This window comes from Anser anser, assembly GCF_964211835.1.
Source record: "Anser anser genome assembly, chromosome: 5".
Taxonomy (NCBI): domain Eukaryota; kingdom Metazoa; phylum Chordata; class Aves; order Anseriformes; family Anatidae; genus Anser; species Anser anser.
The window spans coordinates 49,784,983-49,812,032 of record NC_139725.1 but is presented as its reverse complement, the minus strand read 5'-3'; the positions used below and the strand labels follow the sequence as shown (position 1 = coordinate 49,812,032).

Below are 27,050 nucleotides of genomic sequence, written 5' to 3'. Positions count from 1 at the left end.
AAGGGAACCGCTAATGTAACATTTACTATCTCTACAATTGCGATACTGCAATATCACTTCTAACACCGAGTAACAGAAGTTAGTCAATTAGTGCTTTTTCAGTTTGAAAACACCCTCTGTAATCAGACTTTCTATATTTTTAGTCTTGATAAAATACTGTCAGGAAGGCAGTAACTGAATGGACAATTCCAACTAAGTTAGGTGTGTGTACCACATGCTACGGGCAGATACTGCAGCAGTACTCCTGCAGTGTTTTGTGGAGAACATCCTCAAAAAGTTCTACCAGGAATACCATAAAAGAAAACCCTTGGGTATTTTAACTTCTGAAAACAAACAAAACTAAACTAAACTTAAAACAAGATGTGGTATGTAAGTAATACTATAGTAGAAAGCTCTTATGAACTTTAAATAGTTCAATCTCTCCTCAGGAAATGGTACAAACGTGGATATGTATGTACAAATACTCAAGTACTCTATATTTGTATGCACACACACACAAAGAGATATACAGTACTGGAATGTGAATGAAGGCTGAGCAGAAGACATTTTATTTCATTGGTGTCTGGCGTACCACAATCAGGCTCTACGTGTGCACACTGCTGCTATGACATGACATTCAAAAGAAGCAAGTTGGGAATTACAGTGATAAGAACTGGAAATAAAAGTAATTTGCGTAATGTGACAGAGGATCGGGGAAGCTGCGGACTGCTTTGGGTGAACCCACCTGCTTCCCCATCACAGCAGACCGAGAGGCTCAAGTGAGAGCAAGAGGCCTGATATCACCCCAAACACATCCCCCTCTAAAATCACAGAATCATTAAGGTTCGAAAAGCCCTCCAAGACCATCTGGTCCAACCATCCCCCAACGCCACCCACTAACCCATGTTCCTAAGCGCCACGTCCAACCTGTCCTTGAACACCCCCTGGGACGGTGACTCCACCACCTCCCTGTGCAACCCGTCCCAACGCCTGACTGCTCTTTCTGAGAAGAAATGTCGCCTCATTTCCCACCTGAACCTCCCCTGCCGCAACTCGAGGCCATCCCCTCTGGCCCTATCAGTAGAGAAGAGGCCGACCCCAGGTCCCCACAACTTCCCGGTCCCGTGAAGGAGCCCCCACCCGGCACAGCCCGGGGCCGTTTTTACCTTCCAGCACCTCCCACCTCCTGCGCACCCCGCAGCCCTCCCCAGCCCGCCCCCGACCCCGGGGGAAGGTCCCGGCGGCGCCTGGCAGCCGCCCGCCCCCATCTTGTGGGGCCGCCGAGCCGAGCCGAATCCCCCCCTCCCAGCCCCGCCACCCGCCTCCATGGCAGCGGTGCCGCCCGGCTCCCCCCCCGCCGCCCCTGCGAGTGGGGAGTCCCACGGCTGCTCCCCCCCCGCCCACCAGCCCGATGGAACAGGCCCGAGGAAGGGGCGCTACCCCCCCCCCCGCTCCCTGAGATGATTGACAGCCCCAGTGGTCAATCGGCTCCTTCTCTTGTCCCCTAGGCAACGCAGCGCCCGCCCTCGGGGGAGGGCGGGGGGAGCGGGAGAGGCGGGCGGGAATGTTTACAAACAAGATCAGGGAGTAGAGGGATGGGGAGGGGGAGCGGAGCCAACGATTGGCGCAGCCGCCGAGCCAATGAGAGAAGGCGCCGCTGGGCGGAAGGGCGGGGGGCGGTGCGCGGAGCGCTCTCTACCCAATAGCCGCTGGGGGCCGCGGGCGCGCGGGCCAATCAGCGCTCGGCGGGCAGGGAGGGGGCGCTGCGAGGAGCGGCTGCTGCTCGGCCGCTCGCTCCCCCCCCCCCCCCTCCCCTTTCCCTTCGGCTCGGCTCGGCTCGGCTCGGCGCCGTGCCGCGGGGCGGGGAGGGCGGCCGGAGCGAGGGGGAGGGGAGCCGCAAGGACATGGGCTGGCCCTGAGGGCCGGGGGAGGGCAGCCTACGTGTGTGTGTGTGTGAGTGTGTGTGTGTGTGAGTGAGCGCCTCCCCGGCCCCCGCTCCCCGCTCGTTGCCGGGTGTATTTCACCCAGCTCCTATGGCCCCGGCTCCCCGCCAAGTGAAAAAATAAAATAAGAATAAAGCCAAAAAAAATACCCGCCCGGGGCCGGACCATGGAGGGACCCTCGGGCCCGGCGGAGGACGGCGCCCGGCCGCTGCTCACCGTCAGGCACGAGCTGCGCAACGGTGAGTGGGGGGGGGGGGGGGGTGAGGGGGGCGTGAAATGGCGGCCGGGGGCGCTGAGGGGAGCGGCCGGGCCCGGGGGGGCGCTGGGGAGGAAGGGGCCGGGAGAGTTGTGTGGGACCGGGGAGGGAAGCTCCGGGGGGACAGAGGAAGGAGAGGGGGGGAAGGAGCGCTGAGGGGGGCCGCTTCGCCCTCTGGGCGTGTGTCGGGTGGGTGCGAGCCCCTGTCCCGCTGCCCCGTGGTGCGGGTGCTGCTGGAGGAGGTGAGGGGCCGCAGATGAGGCTCCTGGGGATGTTCTAATAGTCCGTCAGACTTTTATGGCTCTGTCAGTGTGGGTGGGGGGCTGGTTATCGCGGTCCTAAATTCCGCAGCTCTCTGTGGCAGCTTTCTGTGACAGCTTTTCTCTGACCTGGGCGAAATGCCGGAATTGTAGGGCGAGGAGCGTGCCAGCCTGCAGCCGCCCAGTTACCGGGCTCCTCAGCCCGTGGAGCCTGGCTTACCTCCGTCCTTCCTCCAAGACCCTCTGGAGCCGCAGTCCGGCGTGTTTCCACACGTTGGACCTCTCAGAAATGCTGTGCTGTGGGCTGTTGTGTTATGGAAAATCTTGATATATTTTTAATAGGGACTCTGTGCTTCTCTGAAGTTTCCAGGCAACTTGACTGCTGCAGTAGATCTAGAACTTACTGTTAATTCAGAAGTGCATGTAACATGTAGTCAGGTTATAGATTCTTTCTGTTTATTAACAGTGGAGGTGCTATTAACCGTGACCTTCATTCCTTTTCTCTCCCCTTCTTTTCCCCTTGTCTCCATTATTAAGTAAAAGTAACTGTAGGGTGATGTTCATCTTGAAAGTTTGAGACAAGCACCCCTGGGTTAACGTGGCTCACTTTCTTTACTGGACCACTTGGGAATGCAGATGCTGTTGCTGAGGTTTTTTTGATAACGCTCAGCTTTCGGTCACTCAGGTCTAGGGGCTCTGTAGATGTACCCCAGTGGAGCATAGCTATCACTGCAGCTTGGGAGGGGAAAAAAAGGCTCTCTTCCTGATAGCTACGCAGAAGCCAAAGAGGCAGTAGTTTCCTTCTTTCAAGAAGAATAAAAAAAAAAAGAAGTGGTGGAATGCATATTTGTCTTGTTAGGTATTGCTAGATTTCAGTGTGCGGGAAACATGTAGGGGAAAGGACACGGCACACATTTACTCCATAGAAATCTAGACATAGCTAGATAACTATTTTCTAGAAGTTGAGGCAGCACATATCCCTGTAGGATAGCTGTGTAAAGATAGTTTGAAAATAAACACATTCACTGACACTAGACAAAGAGCTGTCTAACAGTATAATACACATATGTTTTGATCCTGATCTTTAAGCTTTATAGATTCAGGAAGTACTGATACTTGATCTTAATTTTTTTAAAAAAATAATAATCTTGGGCTTGTTGGTCTCTTTTTAAGCTTCTGAAATTCCTTTAGTGGGATTCAGTCGCTTCTTCCCTCCTCATTTTCTTCTCCTTATTAAGTATTTAGAAAACTGCTTCTGAAAAATGCTTTCTAGCAATGGCTTGTCTATTTCTGGAACATCAGGGTGGAGGAGGGAGCTGCTCTGTCATGTACTCCTGGGAGACTCCTACTCCTGAAGGTGTCAATAGTGTCATCACTATGCAAGGCATATCAAGATATTGTCTCAGAACTTGTCTCTACACAAAGCACGGAGATAGGATAATTGGAAGAGAAAAGTTGCCATCAGCTTTCTTTTGTGTAGAAATAGGCAATTAGTAATCTCTAGGATACTTTGGATGCTTTTCTTATTTTTTTTTTTTGTACTGGGTCTGGCTGTGTGGGTGCTTAGCTGCTGGCTGGGGTCAACCCACCCCAGTTTTAAAACATGCAGCACGATTATTTTCACTTCATTTTGGGACAGAGGGTGACGGTACGCCTAACAGGAATTGTAGCCGTAGGATCCTTGTTGCTTTAAAATACTGAGGTTGTATGCCATGAATATTCTTTTAATGTGTGATTTGTTTAGATTCCAGAGTTCCCCTCCTCTGTGTGTTTTCTTTGATGTTGCTAGCTCTGTGACTAATTGAATGATTTACGGAGTTGCATATCGAAACTAGCTGTCAGTTGGCAGATGAAAAAGAGGTCAGTCCTCGCAGCGCTTTGGAAGAATGTACTGTTGTGGTAGAAATAGTGGCTTCTTTGAGAAGGGAGTGTCTCATTTTCATGTTGTGGAAGTTGTTGCTTGAACCTCTTGATAACAGAAAGTCATTCAAAGTATGAAGAATTAGGTATTCAAATCAGCTAAGCGCAGGTGAACCTGTAGTTACGCTTTGTAATTACTCGAGTCTTGAAATTGCTCTAAAACTGTGAAGCCGGTTAGAGACAGGCATCGACTGCAGTCAAGTGAGTAAGTGAACATAGTATAAAACTCGGATTTCAGATGAAAAGAGTATCTTCAAGAATAAAACAGATGATTGCTGTTACCTTCAAGCCAGTATTGCAGCATATGAAAATGCACAGCTACAGCGTATGTAGTGTTATTTCTATGCTGTAGAGATTCTACACAGCACTCAGCTGCTTGTTAACCCTATCATACCATGGTCTGACTTCTTTTAAACTTCGGCTTTGAATTTATAATCCTGTCTTTGATAGGATCTGTCTTAATTTTAGCTCTATATCCCACGTTCTTATGGCACTGAAAGTCATTCTCTATTGCTTGACCAAAAGCAAGTGCTGAAAAAACATCAGTTCACAGGCGTGTAGATTGGTTCTGTGATAGGGAAGGAGCTGTGGTGCACAGTGCTTGAGTGCCTCTGTGAGATGCCATGTACTTTGCCAGATTACAATGATTGGGTACCGCTCTGTGTATGTATTTTTTATTTTAATGATGCAAAGAATCAGATTTTCCTTGTACTGGTGGGCAAGCTGTATACATGCATTTGCTTCAGTGATTTTTCCTTTGGTTGGTTGTTTTATAGATTAGACACAGCAGTGACTTTTAGAACACATTTCAGTTAATAGTGATGTTTTTTCCCTAATGTATTTAGCAACTGATTTATTTTATTTGTATTTTTTTTTTTAATTTTCATAAGAGATTGTCATACAAACCCTTTTTTCCTCAGTAGAAACTCACAACTCAGCCACTTCAGAATAGCCACCAGCTCCTTTTGCTTACACTGGGAAGGAAGTGAGCTTGTGGGGAAAGTGGAATCCCCGTCTCTTGTCAGGAAGTCAAAGAAAAAACATAACAAAGATCAAATGATAGGAACTGGTGACTGTCTTTGACTGTTACTGAAGCTTTCCAGTGAAAATAATAAGAAAATGAAAATTTCAGGATGATCTGTTTCTTGTATCTCATAAGGGAAAAGGTTGTGTTCTTGAAGGCTAACCTTAGAGTTGTTACAGCTTCACATCTGTTTTGGAGACCTAAGGAGCTAGGTATTATTTACAGTGGAAAAAATACTGTAATTGCCTCTTTACATTTTCTGTTCCCTGGTTGTGCCAAGGAACCGCACAATGACAAACATAAAGCCTATTAGAGAACAATTTATGTGTGATGGGGAAGGATATGGGCAGAGGAAAGAGCTGTGATGTGGATAAGTAAGAAGAAAATAAACTGCTAACAGTGAGGTGTTTTTTTTTTTTTTCCACTTCTGTTTGCTTCTTTCATAGTTCTTGATTTTGGCAGGGAGGTGGGGGGGGGGGGGGGGAGGAAGGATTAAAGGATCCTGAGCTTCAGTGTGTGTGACTAGCTGGGAGGCTGCCGATCTTGCAGTGAGTACCTTCACTTCCAGCATTGCCCAGTGAGGGGCAAGGATGAGAAAACTGGGATTTTGAAGCAAACATGAGACAGATCATGAATGTACGGGCGATAGGCAGTGTATATGTTTAGGATTTTGGACTGGAGAACTTGTGTTAGTTTGCAGTTTGTTTGTCTGACCATACTATATGGCATGGGAAAAGTCATGTGAAGCCCAGAAGTCAACCCAGCGATGGGCTGCGGCACTGCAGACAGTTTGGAGCAGCAGGATAATTTGGAACTTCCACGTGAGCCAAACAGCCTCATTTATAATTGCACATGGAACTATGAAAGGCTTAAGATAACTCATGGGATCTTTGAAGGGTTTAATATTACAAATTCTGAGTTACCCCTTACTGAGTGAGAGCTTAAACTGGAATAGATTTATTTGTAAACTATAAAATAGCTCGTTGTTTGTTCATATTGCATCGTAAGGCCTTGTGGAGATTCCTGTGCCTAAAAAAGATGATGAAATCATGCGTTAAATAGAGAATTCAGCCTCTGCGATGGAGCTACACCTGGCACCTCTACTGTATTCTTTCTGTTTTTACTTTTAGAAGGAAACATGTTTATGAAAGTTTAAAGATTCTTACACAAAGTATCGTTTAAAAAGTAACAGATTTTTTTATCTGACTGTACTAATTCTGTGTATTGTTTAGATATTGGGAGATATTAATAGTTGAATATTTCATAGCTCAGATTGTTCAACTTTTCTCTTTTAATCACTGAGATAAATGTGCTCTGGTATTGCTTTCAAGTGAGTTTATGAATATTGCTTAATACTACTTAAATCTCTGGATTTTATGCTTTCAAAATTGTTGCTTTTTGTAGTCCAGGAATCTCCTGTTATTTATCTTCTAGTAACTCAGTCAGCTTTGATTATGAATGAGCAGAGCGACTATCGCTTTGTTTGTTTTTTTTCAGGCTTTGGAATCTAATAAGCCCGGCTGAACTGATCTATAAAAAGGTCTGGTACCTTCAGGCTCTTGTTGCTTAGAATAGCTATATTCTATGAAGTGTCTCGTGTAGATGAGGACTACCAGTCAGTCTGCTGTTCAAACTTGTTCCAAAGTATTTTAAATATGTTGGTTTAAAAGCTCATGCTGGATTCCACAAAAGATTTGGGAACCTTATATGCCACTTCGGTGCATTTTAGGCTCTTATTTAAGACACAATTCAGAAAACACTTGCCGGAGTTGCTTAAACTTATGTGAGAGCCTGGGTGTCTGAGGGTGTGATTTGTAGCTCTGTTTTTGACATAAATATTTCTGTTGGATCTCCTTCGTTGCTTGGCATCATTTGTCAATATCTTCTGGTAAATGTTCTTTTTTTGCGCCATTGTACAATCCTAATGATGAAGTGCAAGCTCTGCTAAGATCTCTTTGCTTCTGACATGTTCTGTAGAAAGGCAGATGGCCTGGTTAATGAAGGACTTGCGTTGCAGTCATTTTATTTGTTGTTTGTGTTTTGTTTTGGTATCTATTGTGACTGTTGACACTTATAAATATTTTATGCTGGCTTGAACAGTTAGTCATAAAAGCTTTACCTGAGAGAGCATCATTTTGAAGATAGTTCTTAAGCTTTCCTAGTTATTGCCTGCATAAGCTAACACATTACTTCTATAACTGTAAAGAGAGCCCGTGACTATTTCTTTTCCTTTCTTTCTTTCTTGCTTTGAAGTGGTATACTAATCCCCGTTGATAGAGAAGGCCAAATTTGATTCATACCTTGTTCTTGGATATCGTTTCTGGTTTGAAAAGGTATGCATAGTCTTCAGACAGCTGTTATTTTGAGTTAGCTGTTTCAACTCATTCTTTGGTATTCAATTATAGCAGCTTGATACATTAGCATGTTACCTAACTACTTTTTTTTTTTTTTTTGCTGTTACATGATGTATACAGTTACTGTGCTTTGAGCTTCTAGTTAATGATGGAGATGCTTCGGGGTTGAATCTTGGTGACCTCATAGTGATTCATCGTACAGTAATGACAGACCTCATGGCTCAATCACTTCTGTAATAGCAAAAGGGTACTGCTGATGAATGCAAATGGATTTTAACATGAAGCATTTTCCGATTCAGACTATTGTCAGTCTGCATTGTTAATCTCAGATACCCACGCTTGTATTTTCATTGCAGCTTCTGATGTACAAACGATAACTTTGGTGGGATAGTCTTCTGCAGCTTCAGTCCGTGTTAATCATGGCTATGATGTTTTCCTGTTGTCTTTCCCACAGCATTTCACACTTCTGAGTTTCCACTTACTGTGTTACACTTAGCTAGTACTTCAGAAGGTTTTTGTTACCTTTGGCTGTGTAAAGTTTTGGTTTCCAGGCCTTCCAGAATAGGATCAATGGCTTTGAGGTCTTGAATATTTTTCAGCTCAAATGGCCTTGTCCTTAAGTATCTGGTAATATAAATGATGAACAATTGTCATCAACGTTACCCTATTTGTGATTCTAGAGCGCAGGGTAGCATGAGTTGTATTTTCCCTTCTTTGATGTGAGTTCAGAACTGTGGGCATGTTTTATTTTTACTCTTTTTCTTTTAACCTAAGAAAAATGTAGGTGGTCCTTGAGGTGGTGTCCTTTGAAACAAAAGGTTGTGTGATGGCTCCTTGGCCTGATTAAATGATACTCTTGTTCAGTGACCTGACGATTATTAGTTGGTGGTAGTTTTTCAGATTTAAAGGACCATGGAATATTTTTCAATTCCCTTCACAAATAAATCTCAGTTATTATAACAAGATACAATCAAAGTGTAATTTTATATACATAGCAGAAAAACAGTACAACATGCTAGATGCATTTTCATCAGTGTCTAATGAGCAACAGTTGTGTGGTTTTGGTTATGTGTTTATGTGTTTGGGATTGTTTTGCCTTTTTTTTTTTTGGTGTTGTTGTGTCCCTCCATTCTCCCCTCCTTGCCCAAGAATATTCGAGTTTTGGTCAATTTCAAGGAAAAACACCCACTGTTGACTCTGACTGAGGGATGATCTTGATTTTTATGTTCTTACAACTTTGAAAACCAGCATTTGTTCTTTGTTGCTGTGACTTAAAAGGTTAGATCAGTTCCGTGGGTAGAGGTGGGCCATTCCCCGAAGCAATGGGTTACAATCAAGTTGATCATGGCACCAGGCTTCAGACACCTGGTAATCTGATATACAACAGATATTTTCCTGTCCCATTTTCCTTCTTGCTTTCTCTGCTTAAAGCGTGTGAGGTTCATGGCTCTGTTCAGTAAACCAGCAGAGCTGGTCTCACGTTGCTGAGAATAGCAGAGGAGTTGCAGCTTTCAGGCAGAGCTTGTCTTTGAAGGCTCCTTGATCTAGTTCAGTGGAGGAGACTCCAGTTTCATCTTTCTGCTTCAAAACCTGTAAGACATGGAGTGTAGAAACAGAGGAGATACCACACTTTAATGTAAAAACAACTGTTGTTGAATTATTATTTATTTATTAAGATGATAAAAATACAGTTTAAAGCAAGTAGAGTCACTACACAGTACCACCTTGCACAGTTCTCTATTCATGCTGGGCCATCTCAAAGTTCAAGTATTGCTCAGGTGACAGTGCCAAGTCCTATGTCATCTGCAGGTACTCCACCAAGTAGAAATATGTTGTCCTGATTCCCAGAGTCACAGACCGCTCTGCTTCCCTGGAGGTGAGAACAGCAGTACTGATCTTCCTGCTTTGGTGTCCCTGCATGTGGAGGTTTGTCTTCACAGTGGGAATCTTTCTAGACGTTTGCTTTCTTCAGAGGTGATGACCAGGACTGATACCATTATTTCCTTTTTGTTTTCATGGTTGGCCATTATATCTGGCCTTTCGTTTCAGTCTGTTTCTCTCTTTCTGGCTTGATCACTTGTATCTTGCTGTAACCATCACCTGTGTACCATAGAAAATCTGTAAATAGAAACTTCCTAATTGTGCACCTATGCAGTTAGCTTGTCTCCTAGAATGTGTTGTGATCCTGCTGCTTGTGCTGTTTTCTTCCTGATGTACCACTGTCTATAAACTGCTGTGTGATGCGTAGCTTCAGATTGCTTGTGGAGAAACTCTTGTCCTATTGACTTGGGTAGTACCTTCTTCATGCCCAAGTTCAGTTCCCTTCCTTTGTACTTCTCAGATAATCTGTCAATACACTTGAAGAAAAAGGGCATGGAGAACAAAAGTCTTCCGTTTCCAAACTCCTGGGAACTGTTACCTTGTAATTGTGAAAGCAGTCTTTGTGAAAAGTCTTCAGTGGCTGTTTGGGTTCCTACTGAGTGGCTGGTGAACATAAAACTGATCTTTGGGATTTGCACTCCTCAAAGCAAGTTCAAGGAAGTATCAGTATAGCGACCTTAGTTCTGGAGAAGCTGTGCCACATCTCGATGTCACAAAGTGCATCTGCTTTCAGCAGATGATGGCAAAGAACTGCTCCAGGAGCGTCTCTGGAAAGAACGCGGTGTTGGCACCACAAGCTCTTCAGCCTGCGTTTCTTGGCTGGTGATTTTAGAGAGGGACTGAGTGCAGACACTGTTGGATCAAGCCATTGCCTGGCACGGCAGTGCTGGGAGAAGCACTGTCTGGGGGAATTGTTAATCTTTTCCTGTAGCTTTGAAGACCTATTATTAATGTTTTTATTTTATTTAAGATAGGGGATAATTCTGCTTTTCTTCATGGATAGTAATTCTGAGAGACAGTTTGTGTGTCCCAAGTGCTCTATCATACTTCCATGTGTTATGCAGCTCTTTTTAGTCTTTTGGTCTTGTGGGATGGCCCTTTTCTTCAGTATCATGTAAAAATAATGAGGTGGGACTTTTTTTTTTATAGTGAAAGTATGCTTATTCGTGATACTGTTTTCCATTTCTGTTATGAAAATAATGTTACAATAACTTGCAAGGCATTTCTTTCTATTCTTTTTTAAGGCAATTAAACATTCTAAATTGAAGTAAAATGGGATTAAGTGGATAGTGCAAAATTATGGTTCCCATTGGAACAAGTACATAATAGTTCAAACTAATCATCATTCAACTATTTACTGTCACAACTATTTAATCTCACAAAAGTGGGAAAAGTTTTGCTAGTGTTATTGAATGTGGAATACAAGTTCAATTGAGTTTATAGTTAGTTCAAATTAATGGGCAGAGTTCAGGACTTGTTCTCTTCTTTTAGGATTATAGCCTCTACAGTGCTGCAAATCTTTGGCTGTTATTAGTGTTTCTCTGTTCTGTTCTCTCGGTCTTCTTGTTCAGTTCCAAGAACACAGCAGCACTAAATGACTGTTTCTCCTTCTAGAAGAGCATTTAATTATAAAGCCTTCTGCTGACAGCTCTTAAAGGATATGAGATGGTAAAAACCTTTTTGGAGTACTCCATAATGGAAGATCGCTGCATAATGGAAGTGAAATGTTTCTTACTAGTCTGAGTCCAGCATTCATTTAGCTAGTGTCGAGAGAAGTTCTGTCTCGAATCTCTTCGGTGACACCCACTGCTTCGTTAAAACTGTGGCCACTGACACCGGTCTCCTTTGGATCATTTCATGACTCCTGCTGTCCCTGGTAGGAAATGCAGTTTTGAAACTGACCGTTGAGTTCTGTTGTCAGTGCTTGTTAAGAAGAGTAGTATGCAATATTCAGCTGCTCCAAGACAGGTTGCTTTCTGAGTGTGACGTGACTTGCTGAAGTTATTACAGATATTCACTCAGTCTAGCTTTGCCTTACCTGCTGTTATTCTCTTGGTAGATGGGTACATCGTACTGCTGACTTCTGACTGTGATGTAGCACTACCAACAGTATTTGTTCTGTTTGCAGTGAAAATTGTCCAGCAAGCTTCAGTTCAACTCATGTGATGCATAATAATTGATTTGTTGAGGATTCTGGTACTAAGTCTTGCCTACTACATGTTATTAAAACAGAAAAGTGCTATTTTTGTGATCAGTTCCAATAATAATTTTTGGTCTGTTTTTTTATTGCATATAACATTAGAATAACTTGTAGACTCTGTCAGAGTTGCAAAAGTCATTGTTATGTATGCTTCTATTTGTACAAGCAAAAAAAATCCAAAAGCTCTTTTAGGCTTTCTAATCTAATAATTTCAAGTGTTCTGTCTTCACTTACTCCAAGTTTGATTAATCCTTTGTAAAAATGAATGATAGGAATTGAAAGTAATACTTCAGATGAGATTTCATCAGTGCCTGGCATGAGAGCACTAATGTTACCCTATCCCCACTAGATGCATTTTGTGTATGTGTACAGATTCCTAGGATTGTTGGAACAAGTTATGAATTTGCTTTTTCACTTGTTTAGTGGGTTATTTTTTTATACTTGTTCTTCGCAGAGATGTCTTTCTGAAGCTTAGTTTTCTGTTTGTTTTGAGCTGTTGAGTTACTACAGTTTGGTGAATGGTGAACTTAAATTGTGACAATGAATTCAGAAAGCTCAGTGTCTTGATGAATTTTCTCGGAGATAACAAATTCTGATGTGCTTTGATGAATGGGATAAGTTAATTTCATCATCTCCTGTCAAAGTTTTCCTTTTATGGTTAAGAGATCTTCATACTTGAAATCTGTGTTGCTGCTACTGAAAGCTTCTTGCATATCTTTTTTTTTTTTAAACTAGCCTTTAGCCATACAGTTTGGCATGAAGCTACTTTGCGAGGCATTCTTTTAGCAGCCATGACAGCCTGTGCAGCTTCTGCTGCTTGGTGCTGCATCCTTAATTGTGCTAGTAAAACTGTTTATGCAGCTGCTCATTTAAGTGGATCAGGAACTGAACTTGGCTTAGAATAATCAAACTTCTTTACTTTTTTGGCTTACTGCTTTTAATCTGGATCGTTTCACTGAGCAGTTTTGCTGCATGTGCTGCAGTCACGTTGTTACAAATGGCTGCTGAATGTTATGGTAGGAATGAAAGATGGAAAAGATTGGAGCTGCTTAAGGCTTTCTTTCAGCAGCTTATAAAGGCAAAAAAACCAGAAACCCTTTATTTTAAATAGGGCTCTTCATTTCCATGCTTAGAAAATCGTGTTAGACAAAAAATACTCAGTTGCATAGAATGTGGAGCCCCCTCCTTCCAAACTCTCCAGCAAAGGAAACAACTTTGTTTCAGCCTTGTTTTTTCCACAGGTGTGGGTCTAGTAGACTCAAGGTCTTTCCCTCTCAGTAGTAGCAGAAATTCTTTTTAGGTTTAATAATTCTATATTAAATGTGTGAATAGTGATGGGAGCTCTGTTTACGTCATCCCAAGCACCATATAATCCGGGGACATGACGGTATTCAGGGTGCTAAGGAAGACCTGATTGCTGTCTGCAACTGTGTGACTGGAAATTACAGAGAAGGTAGTCCTAGACTTTTCTCAGTGGTGCACAGTGATAGGATAAAAGATAACGGATACAATCTGGAACATGGGAAATGCCAGTTTAATATTAGGGACAGAAAACGTTACTGTGGTGGGGGTGGTTAAATATCTGAAACAGTTTGCCCAGGGGAGGCTGTGGATCTTAGTCCTTGGGGTTGTTAATGGCTCTGCTGGTTGTGCCCCTGATCAATGTGATCACATTACCTGTTTGGAGCAGAAGTTTGGACTAGGTGGGCTTGAATTTGGGTTCTGTGAAGATCAATAGGAGTAAGAAAATGTTGCTCTCCCGTGCTTTTCAATTTCTAGTACAGTATGCTAGTGGAATGTCCGCTTAGTGTTGCTTATTTCATTCAGCTGCTAACTTGTTTTTACTGAACCTACAGTAGTATGTCAAAATGATGTTTCAGTGTTATTACATATCTCACATGTTCTTTTTTTTTCCCCTTCAGCGAATTTGACAGGCCACGCAGAGAAAGTTGGCATTGAAAACTTTGAACTCTTGAAAGTTCTTGGAACAGGGGGTAAGATGCACTGTTTTTCTAAGTTGAATGTTGGAAACATTACTCTTAAGTATGGTTTTGTTTTCTAGCTGAGTCCTTAGTAATTGGAACATTCTTTAGGAAGATGCATTGCTTTTGTATTGTATACCATGGTATTCTTCACTTCTTTTACAACCAACAGCAAAATTATAGGTCAGATATTGTTGCTTAAAGCACTGGCTGAAGATGCTCACTTAAAAAATGGAAAATAAATGGCTTGATTTGTGAAGATATAATACAGTTTGTGAAAGATCTGATCTAAATGAATACATGAACTTTATAATTTTATTACATTTTCAGACTATATTTTGACAAATTTCTCAAAAAAACTCCAATGGCAGTATATTATTGAATAGAATGCTTTAGGCTAGCTGTATGTTTTGGCATTGACTCTAGTAGTCTCTTTCTGTCATAGTCAAGCGACTGTAATGTTTAAGACAGGAGGATGTTTACTGTTTTATTGTGGGTTTCAGCATGATGATGGAGATCTGTAGGACGTTGTAGGATTGCTATCTGTAACTAGCAGCATGTCCTGTGTTGACAATCCTAAAGGTTTTGTTTCCCCTTTGTTTAAAAGCAAATTCATAGACACACACATAGACCAAACGTAATAGTTTTTATTATTCTTAGCATGTCCTGTGTTGTCAATCCTAAAGGTTTTGTTTCCCCTTTGTTTAAAGGTAAATTCAGACATGCACACAGACGAAAAGTAATGGCTTTTATTATTCTTAGCATGTTTATACACTTTTGTCAGTATTCATGTTGGATGCACTGTTGAGTATATTGGGATAATTGTGAGGGTGGACTATCATCAAGGTCTGTAAATACTGTAAGTTAGTTTTGATATTAAATTTGGGGTGTTATCAACCATTAACAGCTAGCAGTGAGGCTATAATTGCATAAGCTGCTGCACCACTGAAAAGAGCAGCAAAGGTTTTTTATTTCCACATTTAGGGGTTGTAGAGATTCTTTCATAAATTTATTAAGCCATTAGATCACCTGAGATTGTATTTTTCTGTTTCTGAAGTAATGTTTTTAAAAAAGCTAAATTCAAAAGGCTTGACAATTCAACTCCTGCTGTTCAATTTCAGTAGTTGGTGACAGGGGCAAGGAAGCTTTAATATTCAGATACATATGTTGCATATTCCTAGGAATATGCAGCAATGCTGTTTTGAAGAGGTTCATTATTGGTTTGAGTGTGGTTGGCAAAAATGAAATACTCATAATTATGCATTTATGTGAGCGTTTCTGTCTCCTGCTGATGGAAACATTGGCCGGATATTTAATGGGGTGTGTGTATATGTGTATGTACAAAGACCAGTTCCATTCCTGATTTTTTTCCCCTTTTTCCTTCCTACCACAGTAAGTCTGAGGTCATCTTAATACTGCAACAATTGCATTTGAAATGCAAAGTGAATTTAGTGGTTTCTCTTCAAGCTGAGACTAGTAGTAGCCTGACCTCCTTCTACTGTCTTTAGACAGTACCTCTGAAATAATTCTCGTGGTACTGTTGGCATTCATTGCTACCCTCCATGCCCTTTCTTCTTTATAAACAGATTAGCAAACTTCTCTTGGTGTGGGATAGTCTTAATCATAGCAGGTAGTCCTTAGGCTTGTCACCCATAGCCATCTTCACTCAGATTAACAGGGTAATTTTTATGAATAACAACTCTCAGAAAAGACTGCTTTAACAGGTTGATAATGGGATTAACAGTGTGTGTATGTGAAGAAGAACAGCTGAGGAAGCACATCTGTCTGTCTTCGTCAAGCTCTAATAGTCAGTTTGCTCCAGAAACATCTTCGGTCTCAGTGGGCTTCAAACGATTTCAAGAATGGACTCAAAGATTCCTGCAAAGTTCAGGAAACCAAGGACACATTAGGTATCCTGAAAGGGCATTTTGTAGCAAGACTAGTATCTTCTTTTATTGGTAAAGAAATGCTTGTTGCCTTGTTTAAAATGTAATGTTAAAAATAATGTGAGGTACGTTCCTAAGAACTCAAGATGATGAGGGCACTAAATTTTGCTCAGTGTTAAGCGTATCGTAGCTGAGACTAGGGTTCTAGGTGTGTCAAAGGCTGCTGTTTGCCAACTACTGGGCAGCCTTAAATGCACGTGGCCTGATCAGAATGGAGCTAGTTCTGTTTGCTTTTCGGGAAGGGACCATCTGAGATTTCAGGGTTTACGGTGACACAGAATCCCTGAAAACAGGACTGGAATGGACTTGAAGAGGTTCTTTGAGTGTTGGGATAAGTGACTAGTCATAGCTGCATCGCTCCAAACAGAGATCAGCAAAAGCCTCCAGTAGCAGAGACATTCTGCAACTTTTATAGATGTTCTTGCTGAGGATGTTTCATCTCCTAGCTTGAGAAGCATTCTGGGGATTGCAGTAAGCAAAAATCCTCTATTTCTTGCAAGAGGTTTCTGAAAGAACCACACATTACTTTACAATAGGGTATACCTGTGTTAGGCTTTTCTTTTGTAAATACTGTCAACAAAATTTTGATGAGGCTCTGAACATCATCTTAATTTTCAACATATTGTTGTGCCTGGAAGAGTTTGTGTTCTTTTTGTTGAATAAACAGCAGAAAAGAATTTTTTTTTTGCAAGTATCTTGGCTACCGTTAAAGAATTACGGAGAACTTGTACTGCTTGGCTATGCTGCTGTTTAATAACATAGAAACCCCTTTGTAAATATCATTTTTTAGGAAATTCTAGAACTTTTTTGTCAATAACAAAACAGTTGTGCAAGCACTGCATCTTAAGTGTCAAAAATCAACTCGACCAAAGGCAGTAGACCTTGCAGTAGCTGCTGCAAGTGAAACGTCTGGGGATATGCATTCAGTTAGTATATTTAGCTATTTTTGTGACTATATTTTAATACTGTGCAGTTTACCCTGCTTCCCCCCCCCCCCTTTGTTCCATAGCAGAGTGACTATTTTTCAAAATTTGTTAAGAATCTAGCCACCTATTAACATGTGAACTTCGCTATAAGATCTTAACTGTGTCGTGTCAGGAGTCGTGGGTCCCTGTTTCAGCCTGTCATTTCTTTCGCTCGTGCTTGAGTTGAGATTGGAGCAATGCATATGACTGCTCTGACTTCTCAGTTCTTTGTTCTAGAATATATGTTTACTGGAAGGAATGAGAGCATGAATAAAACTGTCTATAATCACAACAACATGTCAGGAATATTTGGAATGGCAGGCTTTGGCTGGAGAATTGTATTAAAAGGTACTGCAGAAGAGTAAGGCCTCATGGAAAACTTGACCTCTGTTGTCCAGAACTACGCGTCTGCATTTCAACTGTCATCCTTAGGATTGCTCTCACAAAAAATGAAGAAATGATCTGAGACTATTTGCATGCCTTCTGCATTGATAAGTTTGAATTATCTTGTTCTGTAGTTTTAATCCTATCAGAATAAGAATGGAGGCTGTTTTCCTCAATGTATATTTAATTTTGGGTTAAACTCTGTATAGGTGGCAACCTAATTCTGGTGAATCTAAAAATGCCATCCCTCTAACAAGTAGCTGTCTATTGGTGAGGGTGCAAGTTACAGATGTTCATTAGATGCCTTTCACCTTTCAGGGAATGAATGACAAGTTTCATTATTAGAAATCTGAAATACTTCAAGTATTTTCCAAGTGGTATGGGGTGCATGTGTGGTGGCAGGCACCTATCCAAGCAGCCTGTGTCTTTCCATTAGTGACTTATCCTAAAAATATGGACAAGATAAGAGAACTGTTTGGTCTGTAGTTGTTTGTTTTTTGGGGAGGTCAGTTTTGGGAACTGCTCTGTTCTTTTACTATTAAGTTCTGTGAAGTTGAAGATGTGGGTGGGGGTTGACATTGCCTTAGACAAATTGATTCATGCAGATGAAAGGGCTTGTTCGGGAACAATTTAAAGAAAAGTGGAAAAGAGGGCATCTTGTGGCTTCTGTTTACACATTGCTCTATTTTTAGGCAAGAGCTATCTTTATTCTGGCAGTTGAAAGCCTTACCTGCTGTGAGCTTTTAGGTATTGCTGATATACTGCGATACAGCTAATGCTAAATAAAAGCTGTGATACTGTTTTAAAGTTCTTCTCTGTGGAGCTCAGCAGAGTGCAAAATGTTTCCCAGATATCTGATGGTTAAATGATCTACAGTAATGTGAAACGGAATGAATTGAAGCCTCCTAGGCATGTTAAGTGATGGCTGTAGGTGATATTTTAACTGATTACAATATTTTACATATAGCCTATTATGAGGCAACGGAGTAACTAAAGAAAATATTCAAAATGCACTTAAGCACAGTATCATTTAACTTTGTGTATGTGATTGTGGTAGCTCTGTATAGACACTTAGTATGGTGCTGTTTTTTTTTTTCAGCTAGTAGCTGAGGCCTTGTTTGTATCATTTTTAAGGTTCATTTTTTAAAAAGACAATAAGATGATTAGAAATTGTGTCCATATGTGCTGATGTTTCTCCTGTGGAAGTTATTTTTGAATAGCTTTTTCTTCATGCTCTAGCTTTGTATGATTTCATATTTATTTTTTTCTTTTAATTCATATTTTTCTTCTTGTGTTTCTGTATGCCTAGTCTGGTTTTGTACACATTATCACCATTGGAAGCATGCTAGTTTATTTTTTTGGTACTAAAATATTATACTTGCTTATCTTCTAACCTGTCTCTCAGAGGAAAATACAAGGAAATATGAGTTAGTCGCCTTTTAATCAGAGTTGGAGCCCTTTACATTGCATTAAATAGCTATCATTGCAATAAACTTCCCTTTTGGAGTAATCAGTAACACTTGACATCAACAGAACAAAATCTCTGAAAGTATGCCACTGTTAATAAAATAATTAATAACGTGCTTGTTTGCTCTGGGAGCAAATTATTATTTACTTGACTTCTCTGCCTTGTCCTTGTTCTGTTCAGTATACGCTTTTTGAAATTCCAGTTTCTTTGTTTTCACTTAAATCCTTTTCTTTTGCAGTTGCTTTATAGCCTTGCTAATGTGGAATTTTCAGACTTCCTGCCAATTGAATTCATGTCCCTAGCTGTTTATCCTATCTAGTTAAAGCTTTTTTTTTTTCCCCTGTGACTTGGAAAACTTCTATTTTATGGAACTTTACAGCAAAGTAATCTAATTGCTTCCAAAAAAACACGAAGGAGAGAACAGGAAGGTGGCTGTGTTGGCTTATGCCTGTCCACTTGGCTTATTTACTTCAGTCTAAACTTTTTCTTCAAAAAAAAGTCATAAGCTTTTCTGAGTCTTACATTTCTCTACACAAAGATTATTCCTGCTTTTTTCATCTCAACTATTTCTGCTTCTGATTTTAATAAATGCCACTTTAAGCACAGTTGGCAGACTGAATGAAAAAGAGGCAGTGCATGTGGCTCCTGAGCACGTGCCCCAGTAATCTGGTGTACCACTACAGGCCACTAATAAACACAGAGGAATAACTAGAAACAAGAATATAATAGTCATATAGATTTCTAAAATATTATGCATAAATTATTTTAAGTACTTATATAGAAAATGCTAATATATGAGAATTTAGGCATATTCATTTTATGTGGCTAAAACAGATAAAAATTAATCATTCATACCTATCTTAATCCTAATTTATTTCAAGAACTTAATGGAATTAACTTTACAGCAACATGACTAGTTTATGAAAAATGTGTTGAAAATGCTAAGTTTTTAGTTTTGTTTTTTTGTAAGTCACAATTAATAGTATAAAGCTGTTAAAGAAATTAATAAAGAAGTATATACAGAAAATTTCTCCAGGAACAAGCTTAAAAGAGCTAGAGTGAGAATTCCATAGGATTGAACAGCTTAAAGACTTATGTGTGGAGGATGTTTAGAATCTGATAGATAAATTCGAATGAAGGAAGGAAAATTGGTAGGACGAATGCCAGATTTAGATAATTAGTTCAAAATCTTGTTATATGAGAGAGAATAATCTTAGTTTCATCTAAAGGTCAGAAAGTATTCTGATAAAGCCGAGATTGTGAAATTTTAGTTAGATCTTTCAAAGAATATTGAATAAAATGTGAAATGTTGTTCTCTCCATTCCGGTAAGATTGAAAGGAGAAGAAAGAAGTGGGGTTACTGTGCACAGAAGACTGGGAAGTGTCTACAAATGACTCCAAACTCAAATTAATATTTTACTTCAGTTTCTGCAAAGGACGCCTATAAGGAATATTAAATGGAAAGTGGGATGTCTGATTGGAGACAGGGTTTGGAAAAAGAAAATTTATTTTTCTGTATTGAAAGAGCAGACTGAAAAGAGGCGACTGTTCAGTCGAAGAACCTGGAACTTGTACAGTTTCATCCCTTTCTTCCCCCCAGAGAATTCTGAAAGAATTGGGACGTGAAATTGGAGGTCAGTAGCAAAGATTCTTACTGGAACTAATGAGTCAGAGGTGATACAGGAAACTGGAGAGAATAGTAAGTGCAATCCTGTATTTAAGAAGGAACTATGAAGATGAACCAGGCAGCTAACAGTTGATCAATTGAGGAGACTTCAGGAGCATGCAGTACTTGCAAAGAAATTTTGAAGAAGAAAATTTACCTTAATTTTGGTAACAATTAAAAATGAGACACGTGCTTACCCACTGGTAGATTGTCTGACTAATGAGAGCCCTCATTTAACAACTTAGTTCCGTGAAGGGGAAAAAAAATTAGTCATGGATCTGCTGCCATACCGATTTACTTGAATAGTTTTTATTTTTTAAGAAAGCCAAGGGTTTAAAAAAAAAAAAGTCAAAAAGCAAAACTCAAAAACAAACCAAACAAAACATACCACAAAAGCAAAATGCTGCTAGAAAGTACATTTTAAGATGCAGCTTTCCCTCTCCTGCCTTTCATATTTATAATCTCTTATTTGCCTGTTTAATGGGACAAAGAACTTGTTCTTAGCTAAGTAATAACATTGAAAAAAGCCCCCTGTAGATTCTTGCTTGTCTGACATCCAAAGAAATCTGACAGAGAATGCATCATCTTTGGTAATTTAGTGGTGGACAATAAAAATTGAAGATGCTTCCTCAGAATGCTGTTTGATCGTAAAGGGTTTTGTTTGGCTTTTTCCCCACATTTTTAGCTGTTAGAGCTGTATGCCTTTCTCACTTTGCCACATTCTGAATTTTAGTTTATATGGACAGGTATCTACACAGCGAGAGTTCTGCCTCAGGATTTTTTGGGTAGATTAAATATATGGCCTATTTTAACAAGGAAAAGTTCAGAGGAAATAAGTCATAAGGCATATTATCATACAAGAGCAAAGTGAAACGTATTCAAATCATTATATATCTTGTGCCTCTGAGCCTTTTGCTATTGTTGTCTCATGATTATTCTTACAATGACAGTAAAAAAAAAAGTAGCTTAAGAAGTGTACCTTATGTTAGCGCTTAAAAACACTGCTTTAAAGTTTTCTGTATATAAGTGTCAAGTTTTGATGGGTTTAAAAGTCCACAGAAACCATTCCGTCTGCTATAAACAATAAGAATTGCTTGTTTTTTTCTCTGTTAGAGTTGGCTGGCATGATGCAATGGCTTAATGTGTTTTGCATTTACACAGAAAAAAGAAGCGAAGATTACTTTGTTTTTAATTCATTGGCTTTCAATAAGTGTGTACTTTCGGCATATTTGAATGACTTGCTGAATTGTTATGTACAATGGCGTGTATTACTAAATTATTATTCATGAAAAAGGCATTAGTGAAAGGAAAGTCTTAACCCCCAGTTGTATTTTTCTGCTTCACAAATTAAGTGAAAATGTGATATAAATTGCTGGCATGAAATGTCTTGCTCATCTCAAGCCTGATATCCATATCAATCTGTCATTAGTGCGTCCTTTTTTCTTTAACCTTATATGTTTATTTTGTTCCTTGTAGTAGATCGTAAGGATCAATTTTATGTGTTTTATATAAGCATACATTATATTTTCTTTTAGTTTTTCCATAATTTAAAACCTATTGCATTTGGGGGTAAATCTTTGGTGGCTGTGCATGTGCGTTTCCTCTGTGGGGAATGCACTGCTGACTAAATATTTCTGCCTTGAAAATAGTAGAGATGTGTATCAGTTGTTATGAGAAAGAACACTGAAATGTGGCTCTGAGAAGCATAAAAAGCTTTTCTGAAATAAGATCATCTGGTACGGGTATTCTTGCAATAAAGTTGTGTGCCTTTTCCTTGCTGTCACTTGAATGACTTGCTGTTGCAGTGTTGTCTTTTAAGTAGATTTCTCGTGGTAATATCGGAGAATCTGCTGTTGAACATGTCATGAGTCATTTGATTAAAATAGTGCTACTTAAGATTTATTCGCATCAAAACTGCTGAGAGTCCTCATCATGCTGTCAGTCCTTTTCAGATTGCTGCGGAAACAACTTGTACCGTGGTAAAGCTCCGTTTTGCAAATTGTTCTAAGGTAACATTAGTATAGTTTCTAGAGACTTCCATATAGCTCACACGTTTACCAGGTAATTTTCTCATACACAGTATTTAAAACCATAGTAGATACTCTTAATATACCGCTAGCATGCTGCTGCTTGAGGTGCGTTACTGTATGCTTTTTTTTATAAAGTATAATCAAAGATGCAAATAGCCAAGTGTTAAAATCCAGAGGGCTTTGTTAATTTTAGTTTGGTGTAGCCTAATGTTCTCCAATGTTTTTGATAAAACTGCTGTGTCCTGGGAACCTAAGGAAGCTTCTGTGTAATGCCCTATTCTGGATGTTTTAGAGAGGCACAAGAAAGTTAAATAGCAAGCTTCAGCTGAAAATTGGTGAAAACTGGGGCCATTCCCTTATGCAGTTGAGAAATGCAAGCTCAGGCCATTCTCCACAGTGGTTTCTGTTGTGTGTTAGTGGATCGCAAAAGCATCTACATTTCTTGAGTAGTAACTCTTTAAAAAGATGGAAGTACTGCTTTTGGAAGCTCTGTTGTGGTGTGCTTTTTTTTTCTGTTTGTTTGTTTGTTTGTTTTAAACCAGTGCTTTCAATAGTAGGGTCTGTTTTTCAGATGCTAAAATAATTTAAGTCAGTACTGGAAAACAATTGAATAACATGAAAATTGTACACAAGCATAATAGTGTCATTGAGGTCACAATATTATGGCCTGTACAACCTTGATTAAGTTCATTTGTGCCTATACATCGTGACAGGATTTATGGCCCATGCCTGTTTTACTATGATAATATTTTACACCTGTGGTTATCCAATTCTTGATGATCAGCTTGAGACTACTCAGGGCAATTTACATTGATACACTTGAGATCTCATGGCTGCAACTGATGTTGGGGAGTGCTATATAATACTGAGCATTGTGGAGGGGGAAGAAATGTCCTGGTATCTCCCATTTGTCACTTAAAATAGATAGAGGTTTAACCTATTCTGGCCCTTTTTGCCTTTCTTGACAGGTATATTGTGGAAACTTGTTTATTATCTGTGACAACCCATACTGGGAATAGTAGGCACTGCGAAGAATGCAAGCATGACCCTGTAGAGTAGAAGTCAGCTAAAAAAAACAAGCTTTTTGAAAAAATTATTTTTGAAAGAATGAGTAATATCACTTCTGTATACGGAATGAAGCAGAACTTAGCTATAGAAGAAAATAATGCATCATTGGATAACTCAAAACTCTTTATTCCCTGTCAGGGATGGGGAACGATGGGAAAAAGTTGGAGTTGCACGTAGTTGCTTACTGGGAGTAACACTGTAGTGTGTTTGAAGATGAGCATAATTAATTTGAGTGTCTCCCATCAGGACAGAATACTCTGTTTAGTGCATTTACGGTTTTGAGATACTTGAGTGTTCCTTTTGGGAATGCTATGTGAAGATAATGGCCATGTAGGGGTTAAACAAAGCACTCAGCTGGTTCACTTCTCTGTCTCTGAGACCTGTAAAGAGACCCTAGAAGAACACAAAGATGCATACGATGATGGTTTGCTTAATGCACTTGTAGCAGTCTGTGGTTTGGGGTCTACCTGAGCCAGAGGTTCTGTGTTTAGAAATGGTTTCTATACATTCTTCTCCATCAAGGATTTATATCATCTTTTCGAACTCATCTACATTTTTGACATCTGAAGTGTAATGTAGCAGTAGTTCCATAGCTTAATTGAATATTTGTGTGTTCTGTAGTTCTTAGTTTTGATACCTGATCATTTTATTTCTTATCTTATTTTTAATTCTTATTTTTCTTTTATCTTATTTTTAGGAATAATGAAAAATTGTTCTTTATTTACCTTTATATAGATCTTTTGATTTTAATTCTCTGGCATCTTTTTCAGTACTCTACTTTTGTCAGGCTGAATAAAAAGCTTATGCATTCCCTTCCCTTCATAATCAGAACAATCCTTGTTATTCTTTTCTTTTACAGATCTTTTACAGTTCTCCAGCACTGTTTTTTTTTTTCTGATAGGGGAGCTGGGGACAGAAGAGAGGAGCACTGAAATGGCATGCATTACTCAAGATAGGAGCACACAAAGCTTTCATACCACAGCATAAGGGATTTTTGATTTTGTTTTGAAGGTCTGAGGGACTGAGCGTGTGTCATATTTCCACTTTAATACTTTCCTTGAAGTTCTCACTTTCTATTTGCTTTTTGGATTACCTCTAGCCACTGGGGGTGTTTTCTTATAGAACTGTCTACAATAATTCCAGATATTTTTTTCTCAGTTATAACAGTATAAAAATTAATGATTATCTTACCTCATATGGCTTACTCATTTACTTACTTGGAATTTTATCTGTCATGTTATTATTCAGCTACTTAATATTTTGATATGGTTTTTCAGTTTTCAGCAGTCAGCTTTGATTTCTGTTGTAGTAGATAACTTACTACCGCACTGTAGTTCATATATGACTGAATCATGCAGGACAAACTCTTGTGGTGTCCTCCTTTCATCTTAAAAGCTGAATGTTTATTTTTAACATTTGATTTTTGTCTGCTAATCTACTCTTTTGAACCAATGATTTTTTTTAGTGTTTTCAAGACACTTTTGTAAGGGAACTTGTTACGTACTTTGGAAATCTAGATAAGTAAAGCATATCATTGTTCCTTCCTCATGATTCCTGTAAGCAGTTATTAATAGAAGTAATTATAACCATCTACAAAAGTAGCACTGAGACTTTCTCATGTTACCTTGTTCACATACGTGCTAAATCTAATTGTTACTCTTCCAACAGCTTTGTCTAGTAGAGATGTCATTTATTGGCCTATAGGAGCCTTTTTATTTAAAAAAAAAAAAGTCGATGTGTCTTATTTTTCTACTGGGGAGCATATTTTTAACAAAATACGTAAATAGAACACTTAGATTCATTACTTAAAACGTTTGGAAGGCCTACCTTTTTGTCCTGGTGACTTTTTTTTTCCTGTTTGTGTTTAGAAAACTTCTTTTTTGGAGAGTTCCTTCTAGCTTATTCTCTTTAAGCCCAGTATGGGAGCCTTGGAAAGCCCCTGTGTTCTAAATACTGGTGGGAAGAATTCATTGGATTTTCAATGAGTTTTTGGAATTGCTGTAAAGCCAGTAATCAAAGCTTCTAATCTGTGCAAAAGCGGGCATATTTTGAGGGGGACAAAAATAGCATTGCCCTTACCCTTGTACTCTTGCCAAATTTTAAGTATGAGATTTTTAGGTTATTGCAAAGGAAGAAGTCATTTTAACTTTTAATTTCTTTTAATTATCTTTTTAATCTTTATGTTAAATACTGAAGTTCTGTTTTTCCTACTCTTCCTGCATTCACTTGCTGAGCTGGTTTGGTTGAAATTTATTTTGAAAAGGTCACTCTGAAATAAAATCCTGAAAGACTTTAACCTGAATAATTACTATTTGGCATAACAAAGAATAATTGAGTATAAGGGCCAAATGAGAATTTGTGTAATGTTAATAATCAGCAGTAGTATCATGGTGTCAGCTAGACCTGTAGTATGAGTAAATAACTTTTTTTCTCCCCACTCTTTCTTTTTTAAGCCTATGGAAAAGTGTTCCTAGTAAGGAAAGTAAGTGGCCACGATGCTGGAAAACTGTATGCCATGAAAGTACTGAAGAAAGCAACAATAGTTCAAAAAGCCAAAACAACTGAGCACACAAGGACAGAACGACAAGTATTGGAGCACATTAGGCAATCACCATTTTTGGTCACGTTACATTATGCCTTCCAAACAGATACAAAGCTTCATCTCATTTTAGGTGAGTAGTCTTCAGGCTTCAACTCTTACATTAATGCAAAATAAAATCTAAAAATTAAATATATAATCCATCCTTTTATCTCCTTCATGTTTTCTAGTTTTTTTCATGTGGTCTTAAGTACTGTGTGTTTGGAGGTTGTATGGGAGAATATAGGAAGTAAAATACAGTTCATCTTTAACAGTGCCTTTGTGGTTTTCCTGTTTGAACCTCAGTGTGCTACTCTGACTTGGGGAAAAAAATATTATACTTTTTTTTTGCGTGCAAGTTACTGATATGGTCATAACTGCCTAAAGCAGAGATGGAAAATTACTAAAGATAAATTTTCTTGAACTTACCTAGAAGATGAAATCTTCATTTGCAGCTTTCTTTAACTGTTATTATACACTGCATTAGCTTTCTGCAGAATTTGACTAATTGCTACTATAATTGAAACAATTTTCATAGGCATTAAAATGATTCCCTTACTTTTCTGTATGCTGTCTTTGCTTGTGTGGCACAAAGGTTGTTCGTAAGGTGGGGTGACCAAAAGTAATTTTATTTCTGGGATCAGTTGGCAGAAAAGAAGAAAAAAAATACACTGTCAGGCACATAGCTTAATTTTTTGTGTGATCCTGCTTGGAGCCAGTTTTACTTGATGGTCCTTGTGGATCCCTTCCAACTTGGGATATTCTATGACAGTGAAGAAATAACTGAACAGACATATAGGACATTTCACTCTGAAGATGGCTTATACCAGTCACATTAAAAATAAAATGTATTTTGAAATGTTGCCATCTGTTTGAGAGGACAGGGCTGCCTGCCACTACGCTGACCAGTTGGTAGGTTCTAGTAGCACTGAACCGCTGCAAACTGGAAGTGTCTCTCAGTCGGGCCTTTGTCTGAACAGATGCCCCCATAGAAGGGTGGACAAGGCCTGTTAAAGGTGATTGTGCTTTCATTTTTATGTCTTGGCAAATTCCTTACAACACTGGAACGTGTAGGTTGTTGGTCGGATTTCCTGCTCTAAAATGCTGGTGAAAGTACATATATTGTGGTGTCTTTGTTAATAAGTT

The 27,050-nt window shown here is 39.5% G+C and overlaps 2 protein-coding genes across 12 annotated transcripts in view; one reads left to right on the top strand and one right to left on the bottom strand.

Annotated features, from left to right (window-relative positions):
• Positions 1 to 1,444, bottom strand: part of DGLUCY (D-glutamate cyclase) — a 42,230-nt gene extending 40,786 nt beyond the window's left edge. The window contains exons 1-2 of one of the 11 annotated variants that reach the window (XM_083838858.1): positions 1,384 to 1,444; positions 725 to 800 (exon numbers count right to left, since the gene is read on the bottom strand). Coding sequence is in view for 2 of the 11 variants with exons in the window: in XM_083838847.1 (XP_083694973.1) it covers positions 907 to 1,004 (98 nt within the window). In the remaining 9 variants the exon portion in view is untranslated. Of the gene's footprint in view, positions 1 to 514; positions 700 to 724; positions 874 to 906; positions 1,063 to 1,145; positions 1,276 to 1,383 lie in introns of those variants that run through there. The other 10 variants (XM_083838857.1, XM_083838856.1, XM_083838853.1 and 7 more) reach the window with 10 other exon arrangements.
• A 275-nt stretch (positions 1,445 to 1,719) lies between these two features.
• RPS6KA5 (ribosomal protein S6 kinase A5) overlaps positions 1,720 to 27,050 on the top strand; it is a 79,793-nt gene continuing 54,462 nt past the window's right edge. The window contains exons 1-3 of the mRNA XM_083838845.1: positions 1,720 to 2,161; positions 13,740 to 13,811; positions 25,780 to 25,998. Of these exons, the coding sequence (XP_083694971.1) occupies positions 2,089 to 2,161; positions 13,740 to 13,811; positions 25,780 to 25,998 (364 nt within the window). The 5' untranslated portion in view covers positions 1,720 to 2,088. The remainder of the gene's footprint in view (positions 2,162 to 13,739; positions 13,812 to 25,779; positions 25,999 to 27,050) is intronic.